Source organism: Balaenoptera physalus (assembly GCF_965194825.1).
Source record: "Balaenoptera physalus genome assembly, chromosome: 8".
Classification (NCBI taxonomy): domain Eukaryota; kingdom Metazoa; phylum Chordata; class Mammalia; order Artiodactyla; family Balaenopteridae; genus Balaenoptera; species Balaenoptera physalus.
This window is the reverse complement of record NC_138887.1, coordinates 100,394,366-100,409,330: the sequence shown is the minus strand read 5'-3', so window position 1 is coordinate 100,409,330 and position 14,965 is coordinate 100,394,366. Positions and strand designations below refer to the sequence as shown.

Here is a 14,965-nt window from a genome sequence, read left to right as displayed (position 1 = left end):
GGTGTTCCTTGTCAGGTGCTTAGTTTCTACTCATCATGAATTTTAAGAGAGGTTGCAATCTGTTACAGAGTGGTGGGCTTAAACTGGATGGCCGGCAGCTTAAGGTTGACTTGGCAGTGACCCGTGATGAGGCTGCAAAGCTCCGGACAAAGAAGGTGAAGAAGCCGACTGGGACCCGGAACCTCTATCTGGCCCGAGAAGGCTGTGAGTGGTGGCAGGGAGATGGGAACCAGGCTTCTGAGTAGCTGGCCCCTTGCTGTGCCAGTGACCTGGCAGTAGTATGTTTGGGGCATGTTTCAAATTAAAAACCCTACGTCCTCTTTAACAGTGATATATTGCTAATCCACTTTAGCAGATGTGGCTTTCTGTTAGGAAGGCTTCACCCAGTTCATGGATTAACGAGTCCCATTCTCCTTTCTGCCTGCTTGCCTTTAGACCTTTTTGTCAGCGGATTAGCAGGGCAAAGAGGGAGGAAAAACTCAAATTACCTTTGCCTTTTGTCATCATTCCTGATAGGTTTTCTGAAGAAGTTGAAAATTATGACTAAAATTACTCTTTTGGATTACTCATGGATTTTAAATATGCACTGAGTACCTTTCCATTAATGTCAGAAAGATAATCAGGAATGAGCTTTAATTAAGGCAGAAGAATCCTTTTCTCTAGGTCACACAATATTGCCACCTGCTGCACAGCTGCCCAGCCTGGACTAGCAAATGGGAGACCATTAGCCTTTGAGACTAGGCCCTGTGTTACGATGTAGCTGTTTTCTAGGTTGGCTTATCTCACTGCTTAGTAATGGCTCCCAAATACATGCGCAGTGAAATTCCAAGGACAGGTTATAGGTAGACCATTTTTGCATTCTAGATGCCTAAAATGTACTTATTTCCAGAACTTCCTCTAGGCCTTTCCATCTGACTTTGGGCATGTACATGAAACTCTTTGAGGGAAAGGAAGGAGAGGAACAAAATCACAAAATGTTCAGAGTTTTAGTCCTTGAGAGCAGTTCATAGACAAGAACTTAGCCCTGTAGCCTATTTCTGGACCTACCCAGATGCCACTATGTCCTGGCCAGCATAGTCCTCAGGGCCCTGTACAGAGAGCTTGCATCATTCAAATCACATTCCTCTTATTGCTCAGTGAAAATTCCCTTGCTGATGTCTTGGCCTTTTTCCCTCTTTCTGCAGTGATTCGTGCTGGGACGAAGGCTGCAGAGGGTGTGAGTGCTGCTGATATGGCCAAAAGAGAACGAGTGAGTAGATTAGGCACCAGTCTTCATGTTCTGCATGACTTAATAAAATCCATAAATAATAATAATTGAATGCTAGAGATGCTCATCAAAGAGCCAAGCAAGTATCGGTCACAGGTGCTGCTTACACTGTTGTTAGAAAACAAGCACACAGGTGAAACAGCAACTAACCCAGCATTATACATAATATCATGTCAGCATTATATGCCATTATAAGAACTGGGTCTTATTCTTTATTTTCCTAATGCTCAGCAGTATTAGGCATAATACTCAGCAGTATTAAGCATACTAATGCCAGATAGTATGCTTCTGGATCATGGAGTAGATACCTAGAGGCTCGGGCTGTATATAATTAGGTGTCAGTATAAATGCAGAATAACATAAAGGAAGGTCAGGGTGGCTAGAGGTAGTAGGGAAGGAGGTGTAGATGTGGGTCTTGGAAGGGAGAGTTAAGATGTCTGTTTTGACGGGGGGAGGGTGGTGTCTCCAGATTATAAAATCATTTTAGGAAAACTCTATGTTATGGGATTTCCCCTGATAACTGATACTATTGAGTTCATTTGCTGCTCGGCAATATTTGTTCCGGTAATTTTTACTTTTGCCTGTATAGCTTACTTTCAAAAAGCTAAGCCAGCCTAGAATGGTAAAGATGCATGATCATTAACAGAATTAACTATGGAACCTGAAAGTGCAGAAGATGATGGACAGAGATGAGAATATAGTGACAGCAAGAGGCAGCATGTCTTTTCTCTGTACAGTTTCTAGACTAGTGTTCTCAACTTTTTTGGGTAGTGAACATCTGGAAATCATGGTTATTTGGAGGGCATTGTATGCCCTTTTCTGATCACCGTGTGATAGTGACACATTTAATTCTCCCTTAGAGTGAATTTTTCTAGCAAAAAGCTCACTAGAGTATACACATTGTAATTCAGAGCAGGCACAGTTTTTCCTAGGAGAAAAATTAGACTGTTGAATTTAAGCATGATAACCTCTTCAAATAGCCCTTTTAATATTCATTTCCAGGGTATTTGTTTATTTTGTGATTTGTTAGTACCTTTACCAAACAAGAAGCAGCAGGAATGAAACTTGATAAAAGAAAAAATTTAATTTAAAACTTTTTTCTACTGAGCTAATTTTAACAAACAAATCAGGAGAAGAATGTCATCCTTTCACTTTAGAGACAGGTTGCCCTGGGACCAGTGCTTTGTGCAGCATAGTTGAGACTCTAGACGCAGTTTGTTTCTATGGCCATTGACGTTTCTTTGCCTCAAGGTGGCAGAGTTGAGATGAGACAATATTCTATCAAGAATTCTTTAAAGAAATTCCATTTCCTTTTGGAAGGACTAAGTAATTAGTTTGAGTTGATGGGTAGGTAAGGGCTTGGCATAGATGTTAACTACAGTATTATTTTTTATTTGCTCTGGGCCAGGTTTGAGCTTGGGATTTTATGTTTATTACCTCATTGCAACCTCACATCAGTACTGAAAGATTGATCTTATATTTTGATCTACAGTTCTACTCTGTAGGTGAAATTATTGAGGCTTAAACAATTTTATGTAGCTTCTCCAGTTAGAGATGGATTTCTAATTCAGACTGACTCCAGAGCCCATGATCTTATCACCTCCCCACCATCATCTTGCTTCCTTGACCCTTTCTTTCCCTGTGCTGAGTATCATAAGGCTGCAAGGTGGGTGGTTTCCCTCCTTTTTTCTAGATGTGTGGTTATTGGATAGGGGTCATGGTTCTTACCTGTTGGAGAATTATGAACCTATATTTTTAAAGGGTGGATCGTATTGTTAACAATTTGTTGTTCTTTCAGTTTGAGCTGCTGAAGCATCAGAAACTCAAGGACCAGAATATCTTTGTCTCCCGGACCAGGCTGTGCCTGCACAATCTCCCAAAGGCCGTGGATGACAAACGGCTCAGAAAGCTGCTGCTGAATGCCACTGGAGGGGAGAAGGGGGTGCGCATCAAGGAGGTGAGAGTTGGCCCTGCCCACTCGGAACTTAGGTACTCATCCTGGGTCAGATCGAGTATTTAGTTCAGGCTGTGGTGCTGGCAGATTGACAGATTTTCTTTTTGGACACACTGTCAGCAGACAAGGCTGAGTTTGGTGATTTTTATGGTTTTTTGGGGTTGAAAATTTTTTTTTACCTCTTCTAAGAACTGCCTTTCACATCTGACCAAATTGCAGCAGAATGTGAGGAAGTCTCTGCCCTCATGAATTAATTTAGCAAGCATTTATTGAATACCTGCTGTGTTCTCAGCATTATACCAGGTGCTGTAAGGTTAATTTTCTTGCAGAGAAAATAATCTGTGTGCTTTGCTCTTTAGAAGGGCGTTTCACTACCGTATAGGCTCTTACCCTGTAGTAAGAGTCCTCAGTGCCCCGTGGTGAGCATAGGGAGCCACCCGGGTCTCCAGCAGTTGTGTTAGACAAACTCTGGATTCACACCAAGACTTGGTTAGGCTCTGTGTGCGTACAGAAAGCTCTCCTCTGCTCCCACAACACCCCTGCGTACCTCTGTCATAGTACTGACTGCTACATGTCCCGTGATGGTCTGCCGGTCATTGCTCCCCACCAGGCTGAGCTCTTGGAGAGCAGGCGTTATCTCATTGTTCCCAGTTCTTGGCATAATACGTGGCACATAGTCATCTCTTGATTAGTGTTTATTGAATAAGTAACCTAGCCAATATGATGAATCTGCTTTGCTCTGATTCATCACCATAAACTGTTTTCCTACTCCTGGAAATCCTCTTCAAAATGTAAGGTATTGGTATTCAGGGAATTCCAGGAGAGAATATGAACATGTCAGCACGTAGCCGACACCACTCTTGGTAAAACTTGGTAACTGTTCAGCTGTTACTGGCATAGGGGTGAGTTGTGTAATTTCTCATTAACATCCACAATACTTAGGAAGAGTCTGCACATTTAACACCTGCCATCATTTAGAGAAATGTATGTGTGTTTTACAATATTTGCATTATATTGAATTTTCTCTTTAATTCTTTCATATGTGTAAATATCGTGTCTCAGTAAGATAGTAAGCCTCTTGAGGATAGGAGCCTCATTTTATGCTTTCTTGATTATCCTACAGTACATGGCACAGTTCTAGGCACAGAGTAGATACCGGACACACACCAAATGCAGCATCCATGTGTACCCAATACCTAGACTTCTCCGTTACATGACAACTGCAGCTTCCAGGAGTAAAAGCATGTAAACAGTCAGTTACCCCAAAATATCCTGCTGTTCCTCGGTGCCCCAGGATGCCTATTACAGCTTAAGGATTTAGGGAAAAATCACGCCAGAGAGGATCTGAGCTCTGAGCAAAGACGGCTGAAGCTCCTTCCAGTATTTCTGAGGCTGTATGTTGGGCAGGATCTTCCCCATACCTGAATTGTCTTTCTTACCTAAAGCCATCAGGCCCTTATCCTTCCCTTCTTCAGGAATTCCCTTTCTGAGTGGTGTCTTCAGTGAGGAGATCCACAGACGGCTTTTTAGCCTCAGTGCGAACTTATACAACCTCAAGTACCATGTACCTCTCGGCTTGTGTGTATTGTCGTGTCAACAGTTAGCTATTATAATTTTTCCTTGGGAAGTTTATTTTATTTACATGCTTATTTGTGGGTCTGTGTTGATGTCTGTAAGCTCTTAGAAAGCGAGAAAATATCTGTTTAACTCGTTTTGTGCTCTCCGTAGGTGTATTCTAATAAACCAGACGTTCATAAGTGCTATTCCAGTAAAACTGTTGTGATGGTGACATATATGAAAACTGTTCCAATAACCTGATTTCTTGTTGAAGCTGTTAAGGATCTTTATCCTCTAATTACTGATTCTTTTTCTTGTTCTACTCGTAGTGTCGGGTAATGCGAGGCCTTAAAGGAGCTCATGGGAAAATTAACGGTCAGTCCTTGGGCTATGCCTTTGCAGAGTTCCAGGAGCACGAGCATGCCCTGGCAGCCCTACGCCACATCAACAACAATCCAGAAATCTTTGGGCCTCAGAAGGTGAGCCTCATCCTGTGGGTGGGAGCATGTTCCTCTGAGGGCCATTTGCGGAAAACCCTCTGACGTTTGTATGGTGGGTAAGAGTGGCAAGGCGTTGGAGGATTGATCAGTGATTCAGGTGATAAGATGATTAGAAGGAACACTAAACTGGATAGACTGCTTGCAGAACTGGCCCCTTGCCTTTAAGTAGAGTGAAGTGAGCAGCATCCTCTGACTTGCAAGAAAGACGGTAGTGGTGGGACGATATCTCAGCTCATTGCATGCAGAGATTAAGAAATCTAATGAGTGACTTCCTGTCCCCTTCTGCCACAGAGACCAATAGTGGAGTTCTCTTTGGAAGATCGAAGGAAACTTAAAATAAAGGAACTGAGGATCCAGCGCAGCCTGGTACAGAACTGAAATGTTTTTTCTGTCTTTGTTTTTTAAATGGTAGTAGTATACACATAAACTTTACTATTTTTAAGTGTACCGTTCAGTTCAAACAATTTTTTTTTTCAGGCCATATTTAAACTCCTGTTTTGTTCAGTTTGTGGTTCTGCCCCCTTAAAGTAGGTCTCTTCCTCGTTAGGTTCTTTGTTACCCTTTACTCTTAGTTCCCTAGAACTCTGCAGGCCATCTCTCTTCTGCTGGCCTGGCTTGTGGTAGCTCCACAGAACGGGGAGGAAGGAGAGAGGAGAATCAGACTGATGTTATTACCAATCAGCAGTGCTTGTACTGCAGTGTTTGGTGATGGTACGTGTCAAAATTAATAGCCAAGGTTAAGTTTTACATTACCTGTAGATTTCAGCTATCTCTTCCATAATTCTGTTTTCTTCTTAGATGGCTCCAGAAGTTTGATGCCTGATAGTTTTAGTACTTTTTCTAATCTAGTGTAGTATAGAGGAAAGAACAGGGACTTTGGGAACAAGAATATTCATGTTCAAACTCAGGCTCTGCCCCTTTCTGAGTTCCTTGGCAAGTTATTACCTCTCTCAGCTTCAGTTTCTAGTTTGTAAAAATAGGATTAACATCATCTGTGTTATATGGTTGATGAGGATTAAATGAGGTAACGCGTGTAAGTTGTCTCGCATACTACACAGTCAGCACACAGTCAGTACTCATTCTCTTACCCATCTTGCCACAGGACATAGAAGGCCAGGTTATTCTTGACACCATAACTCTTACAGATCTCATTGATATTATACCTTAACTTGCGTATATACCAAACATTTGCAGTGTTTTGGTGTCTTTATGGTGTATATCATGAGCATGACTTTTATAAATTTATTTATTTATTTATTTTTGCTGCGTTGGGTCTTCGTTGCTGCACACGGGTTTTCTCTAGTTGCGCCGAGCAGGGGCTACTCTTTGTTGCAGTGCGCGGGCTTCTCATTGCGGTGGCTTCTTATATTGCGGAGCACAGGCTCTAGGTGCGCGGGCTTCAGTAGTTGTGGCACGTGGTCTCAGTGGTTGTGGCTCGCGGGCTCTAGAGTGCAGGCTCAGTAGTTGTGGCGCACGGGCTTAGTTGGTCCACGGCATGTGGGATCTTCCCGGACCAGGGCTCGAGCCCATGTCCCCTGCATTGGCAGGCGGATTCTTAACCACTGCTCCACCGGGGAAGCCCTGAGCATGACTTTTAGAGGAGCAGTATCAGTGGTTAATACAATGGCCCTGGGTTGGAAAAACCTGAGTTCTGGTTATTATTCAAGGCAGCTTTATTATTGTAGTTATAGAATTATTTACTGCCTAAGTCAGAGGTGATTCTGTAGCTACTGGCTTAAAAAAAAATTCAGGTTGCCTTATTTGTTGCCTACACTTATGTACATACTGATCTTTCTGTGTAAAAGCGTTCCTCTCCCCTGACTCAAGGATACTTCTACTCAATTTCCATGCTCATATTCCACAAGTAGCATTTCCCCATCTCTCTCAAAAGAGATAAGACTTTATTACTTGTACTACATGAAGTTCCTTAAACTTTTTTTTAGTTTTTTACTTTGTGGATGTCTCTTTTCTCCACTGGGCTGTGAGCGCTAAAAGGTAGACACTTCATTCTGTCCATCTGTACCCTTACCACTTAGAGACTGGCACATAAGAGGCATATAATAGATCTTTGTTGTGTCAGTGTGCCTATCTAGATTTCTGAGGTGAAAAGGACAAAATAACATTATTATTACTACATTAATTTCACATGAATCTTCTTTTTCTTCCCCCACTTCAGTGCAAAATAAATCTGTAACATACTTTATGTCTTCCTTCTCATGTCATCTTTTCCTTATCTTCATTTCATTTATCTTTTCTCTAATGTTTTTTCTTTCTCTGTGTGGATTCGAGTTTCTGACCTGTCATTTCCCCTCCCTTAATACATTCATTTAGTATTTCTTGCAAGGCAGGTCTACCAGTGATAAATTTCTTTAAAGTTTTTTTTTTTTTGGCCTCACTGTGCGTATTGTGGGATCCTAGTTCCCCAATGAGGGCTCGAACCCGGGCCCCTGGCAGTGAGAGCACTGAGTCCTAACCATGGACTGCCAGGGAATTCCCAGATTTCTTTAATTTTTGTTTGTCTGAGAAAGTTTTTGTTTTTCCTTCACTTTTGAAGGATAATTACACGGGTAAAGAATTCTAAGTTGGTGATTTTTTTCCCCCAAACTTTAAATATTTCATTCGATTCTCTTCTTGCTTATATGGTTTCTGAAGGGAAATCCAATGTAATCTTTTTTTTTTTTAATCCAGTGTAATCTTAACTTTGTTCCTCTGTAGGTAATGTATTTTCCCTACCTCTGGCTTCTTTCAAGATTTTCTCTTTGATTTTCTGCTGTTTGATATGATATGCCTAGATGTACTTTTTTCTTTTTCTTTTTTTTTAATATCCTGTTTGGTTTTTGGCTGAGCTTCCTGGATCTGTGGTTTAGTGTCTGTCCTTAAGTTTGGAAATCCTTAGCTCTTATTATTTCAAATATTTCTCTTCTTTTTTCTCATTCCCATTATACATTTGTTACACCTTTGGTAATTGTCCCATGCTACTGGCCTATTTTCTACTGGCCTTTGCGTTTTGGACATAGCTGTACTTTCCCCTATTTCTGTATGTGGAAAGGGAAATGGTTGTTTTGTGTCCCCCACCCAGTAACCATCTGTTACTATTTCAGGGCCTGTGAACTACTTGCATTCACTTTCCTATAGTCTCTAACTATTTGGGGGAAGAATTCCCCTTCTCTCACCAGCTCATTCCTCTTCTGAGTATTTCCAGCAAATAAACCTCACCCAGTAACTAAATGGCATTCTCTCGTCTTATGCAGCAAAAAGTGAAATCCGGGTCGGCAGCTGGTGAGCAGCCCCAGCAAGAACAACCAGCGCTTGGAAAAAAGCAGCAACAGAAAACAGCTCAGAACCACATGCATCAACAAAGCAAGGCCCCCACGGAGCAGGAGGAGAAGGCAGGATCTGTCTCGTGGACAGGCTTCCAGACCAAGGCCGAAGTGGAGCACGTGGAGCTGTCTGATGGGAAGAAGAGAAGAAAGGTCCTGGTGCTCCCCTCACACCGAGGCCCCAAAATTAGGTGAGATGCAGGATGGCGGCTCAGAGGGTTTGTTTTGCTTCGCCCTTTTTCCTCTTTGTGGCTTTGTTTGGATGAAAGGGAAGCTTAGTGTGTGCCAGTCCCGCATGAAGTATCTCTACCCCCGCACAGTCACTCTTGGACCAAATGGAGGCCGGAACAGGACCGGCAGAGGGGGCCTCAGAGGGGCCTTCCAGTGCGGGCTTTCACGCGATTTTTCTCCTCTTCTGAAGAGCTTCCTCCTGTCCTGATGGCGGTCTCTGTCAGCTGAGGCCCATCTACTTGAGGTTTCTGTTTGGGACAACAGATTAGTGCTGTCAACAGGAGTCGATCTTGACAAAATTTTTGTTAAGTATATGAGGGTTTTTGAGATCCCCTTGAGGTTTTAAGCCAAAACAAAAAGACAAGTATACAGATGTTGAGCCATAGGACATTCTGTTGCAGTATCCCTTTTTAGCATGATTTCTCATGGGCTTAGAAAGAGCCAGTGTAAGAAAAGGCATTTGATCTTTTGGGCTGAGAAAAATCTCAGGGGTCCCAATTAGAGGATGAACTCAGGGTGACACTTGACCCTATTGTTTCAGGTTACGGGACAAAGGCAAAATGAAGCCTCTCCCTCCCAAGAAGCCAAACCCCCAGATAAACCACTGGAAGCAAGAGAAGCAGAAATTATCTTCCAAGCAGGTAAGTTCTGTAGGCCCTGAGGCTTTGGCATGGCACAGCTCTGCTGGGGTCGGCAGCCGCTTGTGCCGTGATTAGTTGTGCAAAAGGAAAGGGCTTCTAGATTGCAGTTATGTACAGGATTGCAGCTTTTTAGAGGATGTGGAGGTACACGGTCCTAAAAGTGGGGAGAAAAATAAAACGAACCCCATGTATTGGTTACTCTGCTTCAACAATTATCTTGTTTTACCTACCCCCCCACCCCACCCCACCCTGTGAATATATTAAAGCGAATTCTACTTCACTTGTAAATGTGCCTCATGTGGAAATGAGGTGTATTGCTCAGAAAAATATCTCTGAATTCATCTCGAGCTGATCAGGCCTTAAACACACATATACACAAACACATATTATGCCATCATCACATCTAATGAAATTAATAAGAAACTCTTAATAGCTAATATGTAACCCATATTAAAACGTTCCCAGTTGCCTCAAAAATACATTTTTAAAAAAAATTTATTTATTTTTGGCTGCGTTGCGTCTTCGTTGCTGTGCACGGGCTTTCTCTAGTTGCTGCGAGCGGGGGCTACTCTTCCTTGCAGTGCGCGGGCTTCTCATTGCCGTGGCTTCTCTTGTTGCGGAGCACGGGCTCTAGGCATGTGGGCTTCAGTAGTTGTGGCACGTGGGCTTCAGTAGTTGTGGCACGTGGGCTCAGTAGTTTTGGCTCACGGGCTCTAGAGCGCAGGCTCAGTAGTCGTGGCGCACTGGCTTAGTTGCTCCGCGGCATGTGGGATCTTCCCGGACCAGGGCTCGAACCTGTGTCCCCTGCATTGGCAGGCAGATTCTTAACCACTGTGCCACCAGGGAAGCCCAAAAATACATTTTTTAAGTTGTTTAGTATGAATCAGGTCCTAAACAAAGTCCACATGTTACACTCGGAATTTTTTTTTGGCCATGCCCCACACACAGCTTGTGGGATCTTAGTTCCCCGACCAGGTTTTGAACCTGGGCCACGGCAGTGAAAGCGCAGAATCCTAACCACTGGACCGCCAGGGAATTCCTTATACTTCGTTTTTAAATCTCTTAAATCTTTTTTTTTCCCCTATAATATCCAGTCTTCCTTACATCCACCCCGATTTTTTCCATGCAGTTAATTTGTTGGATAAGCCAGGTCCTTAGCCTTAGAATGTATTACATTTTGAATTTAGTTGCTTTCTTCCTTGTGCTGTCATTTAACTTGTTCCTCTAACACCCCATGTTGCCTACAAACTGGTTGTTAGATCTAGAGGCTTGATTAGATTCAAGTTCAGTTTTCTTGGCGAGAGTATTTCATAAGTGGTGCTGTGTGCTTTCTGTTGCATTGCACCATAAGGTGCATAGTGTCTGGTTGCCCCATTTTTAGTGATGCTGTGATTCATCAGTAAGTTTAGGAATTGTCTACCTTATCCCTCCATTTGTAAAGTCCCCCATCAGCCTCCCACCTAAGGGTCTTAGCACCCACTGATGATTGCTATCTAGATCCATATTTCAATATGAGTTGCAGCATGGTAATTTTCTAATTTTATCAACGCTTTTGTGTTTTTTAAGAAGAATTCTAGAAAAAAGAATCTTCCCTCGTCAACTGTTTGGTTCCCATGAAATATCATTTGTGTAGGAAGGGCAGGGTAAATGCTTGATTTTGTTTTTTTCCTTTTATCAGTTTCCAGAGTAATGAGTTGTTGCCCTACCAACCTCCTCTGATGACCAGTAAGACTTTTTTTAGTATTGTGAATTCCTGAGTTTTTATGTACTTGATGTGTTTCAGTCAGATGCAGTCATTATTCTTGTCCCATCTGAGGCCAGCAGAAGCCCCTTCAGGTTGACTCCTGAGTCCTTCTGACATGACCCTGTCTTTGATAGTGTCCTTACTTTCTAGTACGACCGGATGTCCCAACTTACCTATTTCTTCGTCAATCCTGGCATTAGCTTCCAAGGAGCCCTAGTTCTTAATAGAAAGTGGTGGTCCTGCATTCTTGATCATTTGAAGTCAAATTTTCTTTTTTTCCTTGCCTAGTTCCTTTCTTTGAAGGGTACAAAAGCATTAGCTTCTCATCCTACTCAAGAAATCTGTGTCTCTGGGAAGCCTCTGACCCATCAGGCTATCATATAGAGCTCTCTTTGAAACCCTGTAATTCTTGGTGAGAGAAAGGGCAACAAGCAAGACCATCCAGACTTGGGGCTGACTCATCCTGGAGGAGATTCGTGTGAACATTTGGGAATTGAAGGGGGAGAGGCCTTTGAAACACGGTATTTTAGTGGGGCCCTTCTCTTAGGCACTCCTGGTCTGATTTCTTACCAATGGATGATTCGTGCGGGGTCACTGTCTGGAAGTCCCTCTTGTGGTGGACAGGATCTCTGAACCTACTTTCTCCCTTGGCTGGCCTAAGAGTAAGGTAATACTTAATACTTGAAACTGATTATCTTATGTTTCCTTACCTTTCATTTGTAGGTACCTAGGAAGAAAGCTAAGGGAAACAAGACAGAAATTCGCTTCAACCAGCTGGTCGAACAATATAAGCAGAAGTTATTGGGACCTTCTAAAGGAGCTCCTCTTGCAAAGAGGAGCAAATGGTTTGACAGTTGATGATGGTAGTAGACTGGCTAAAAAGCTGGATTGTGTGCTTCTTGGTAAAGCCTCCCCGTCTCCCCCATGTCATTACTGAGGGAAGGAAACTCCTTGAGTGCACTGCTACTTTGGGGCACTGCGACTGGGGCATATCTAAACTTTGGTCCCTCCCTGGTGTGTGGTTAGATAACCACAAAGAGGAATCTCAGAAAAACATGGTGATGCTTCTTGCATATTTTGTGTGAAGTTGTGTTTATAATTCTTATCCATTTTAATTCTTTGTTGCTCAAATGGGAACAATTATAAAAAGCATTCTTGACTGCTGAATTTTTAAGATGTATATTTTGTTAAGTGTCTTCTCTAAATGAGATATTTTGTGGCTTTTTGAATAACAGACTCTCCTTTCTAATATATGGGGATCCTTTATTATTTATAAATGTTTTTGATATTCCTAACTCTAATTCAGGCATGTAGTCCTACATACTGCAGGAATCGATTAAGAAAGAGCAGAGAAACACGATTTCCAACCTAATCTTTGAGGGTGGGAGAAACTTGGAAAGTAATTCAGGGCATGGGGCCTGGCCAGGAGCAACACCTGATAATTGTTTGCCAAATGAGTGGGTAATTGTTGGTAGTTAACTAGAAATCAGTTGGCAGTGGCCCACAGACACTAGCCTGGGTGGTGCTAACCTGCATTTCCTCTCTTCCAGCACCTCCTCCTGAGGACTCAAGAGAGGTGGTGGGTGGTGGAGAGAGCAGTGAGCATGGCCAGAGAAAGAGGTGGAAATACAGCACAAAGCTCTTAATTCCCCAGTCCAGACTGGTCCATAATAAGTGATGCTTTCTTCAGAACCATTGCTGACCTAGGGATATGGCTATTCCATTGCAGTATCTTGGGAAACCAGTGAATGCTCAGAAATGCCCTTAATTGGTTTAAAGATGGGTAAAAGAGAGACCATGAAAATCCTGAAACCTTTTGGAGAGAACTAAAGGACTGAGGCTATATCTCCAGAGTTACCTTGAGACAGGGCGACTTGGGCAGTTCGAAATATTCTGGCAGCAGCTTGGCAACCCATCAACCCTAGGATGACCTGTACTCTGTGAGGGAGTCAGACACTTTATTAAAGGTGTAAATAGAAGATCCACAGGCTGCCTGGCCTCTGATCTGTTTTCCCTTGGCCAGCTGTCTGCTCACCAGACACTTTTTCCCATAGTGTACAAATATCTATAAATTAACATTTAAAAATAATCTTAACATTTAGGATAAGATAAAAATTGGGGTTCATTTCAGATAGCTTTGCCAGATTTTCTTACGTCCAGATTTTTCTCCTGACAGGTTTAGCAGCCCAGTATGTTTAAAACATCATTCAACTGCTGGAAAAGTTACTGCGCAGTTCTTTTCTTTTTTTTTTTTGCCTTTATTTTATTTTATTAAATGATGTTTGAATCACTAAATTAAAAAAATATATATTGCTGAACGTTTACAATGACAATTTTGCATTTCTCCATATACTTTATCATATAATGATATCATATGTTTTCTAAATTTCTTAAATCTATATTTAAGATACAACTATATAATAAGAATCCCAAGGAAAACAAAACTTAAACCTCAAAATTATTGTTCATCCCATTACTATTTAAGCTGCTAATTTTTGCCCATTAAAACTCCTTTTTTTATGCATATTTAAAAATCCACATACTAGTATCATTTTCATTTAAAAAGTCACTCTTTAATATATAACTTTCAGCATATGGTTATTTGTGAATATAATTTTGCAAAAAATTATGTCTGATAGTTTACTTCTGAAATTATTTAGAAAGCTTAAAGATGCAAAAGAAAAATAGCAAATCGGATTATATAATCTGCATACATAAAAGATTTGCATTGAACTAAATCACAGAGGCAGTTTTGGTGAATTCGTATTCAATATTGTCTTCACTTTATTACTCAAGAATATTTCTGAGCTGGATAGTGTGCCAGAACCCCTATCAGTTTTGTCAGTGAAAAGAGACAAGAGAAAATGTAATTCTGCAGGCAATGTAATAAATAAATATATACTTTTAAAGAAAAAGGACAAAGAAAATGTAAATTTGGTCTGTCTTCTTACCTATAAAGAAGGTAGGCACAGGAGTAAATTATTTTTTATGTAACATTTATTTCTAAAGGTTTACAAGATATGATTTTTAAATGGGTATATTTTATGGTTTTTATGTTAATTGATACAAACATAGCCAAATACCTATGTGTATAAATTATTTGGCCAGTATCCGCTCACTTCATACCTTTAAGAAAGAGAATATAAGGTCATTTGCAATAATAATAATTAACTAGTTAATAACATAAAACAAGCTAAAATAATGTTTAAAGAATGTTGACCTGAAAAAGTGTAATGATTCTCAGTGTAGGCGTTCCTATGTGGAACAAATTAATGTGTGATTTACAATACAGTTTAAAAGTACACACACTGCACAGTTCTTTAAAAAAGTAATAAGATGAATCATCCACTTTCTCAACAACCAGATTGCTTGTATGGTGTCCTCCTCTGGGACACCTCACCATGGGTTATCTGGGCAGCTTCTTAACGCTTGCCTCGGGAGTATTAACGCAAGGAGAATCATGCTCATTTCTTCACTTCAGAGCCTGATGTTTCATGAAATGGAGTTTTCTGAATTAAACGTGAAAGTGGAGTTACAGACCGCTTGGTTAGAAAACAACAACAATAACAAACATTTCATTAACATCCAAGACTGAAGGCCATTGATCAAAACTGTCAAGTTTCAGTAGATTTTCCTGCTTGGTTATACAGCAGCCTGACTCAGAGATACTTATTTTAAATAAAGAGTCTTAAGATTGTGTGCTGGCTGTTTCTTTGCTTTTTTGGTGGGGGGGGTGTGTGGAGGGGGGTAG

At 41.4% G+C, this 14,965-nt stretch overlaps 1 protein-coding gene across 3 annotated transcripts in view; it reads left to right on the top strand.

The window, feature by feature from the left end:
- RBM28 (RNA binding motif protein 28) overlaps positions 1–14,911 on the top strand; it is a 30,820-nt gene extending 15,909 nt beyond the window's left edge. For 2 of the 3 annotated variants that reach the window (XM_082472308.1, XM_082472309.1), the window contains exons 12-19: positions 69–204; positions 1,185–1,249; positions 3,066–3,224; positions 5,108–5,257; positions 5,570–5,644; positions 8,530–8,789; positions 9,371–9,470; positions 11,938–14,911. In XM_082472308.1, the coding sequence (XP_082328434.1) occupies positions 69–204; positions 1,185–1,249; positions 3,066–3,224; positions 5,108–5,257; positions 5,570–5,644; positions 8,530–8,789; positions 9,371–9,470; positions 11,938–12,072 (1,080 nt within the window). In that variant the 3' untranslated portion in view covers positions 12,073–14,911. The remainder of the gene's footprint in view (positions 1–68; positions 205–1,184; positions 1,250–3,065; positions 3,225–5,107; positions 5,258–5,569; positions 5,645–8,529; positions 8,790–9,370; positions 9,471–11,937) is intronic. The other variant, XR_014266619.1, reaches the window with a different exon arrangement.
- The last annotated feature ends 54 nt before the right edge of the window (positions 14,912–14,965 follow it).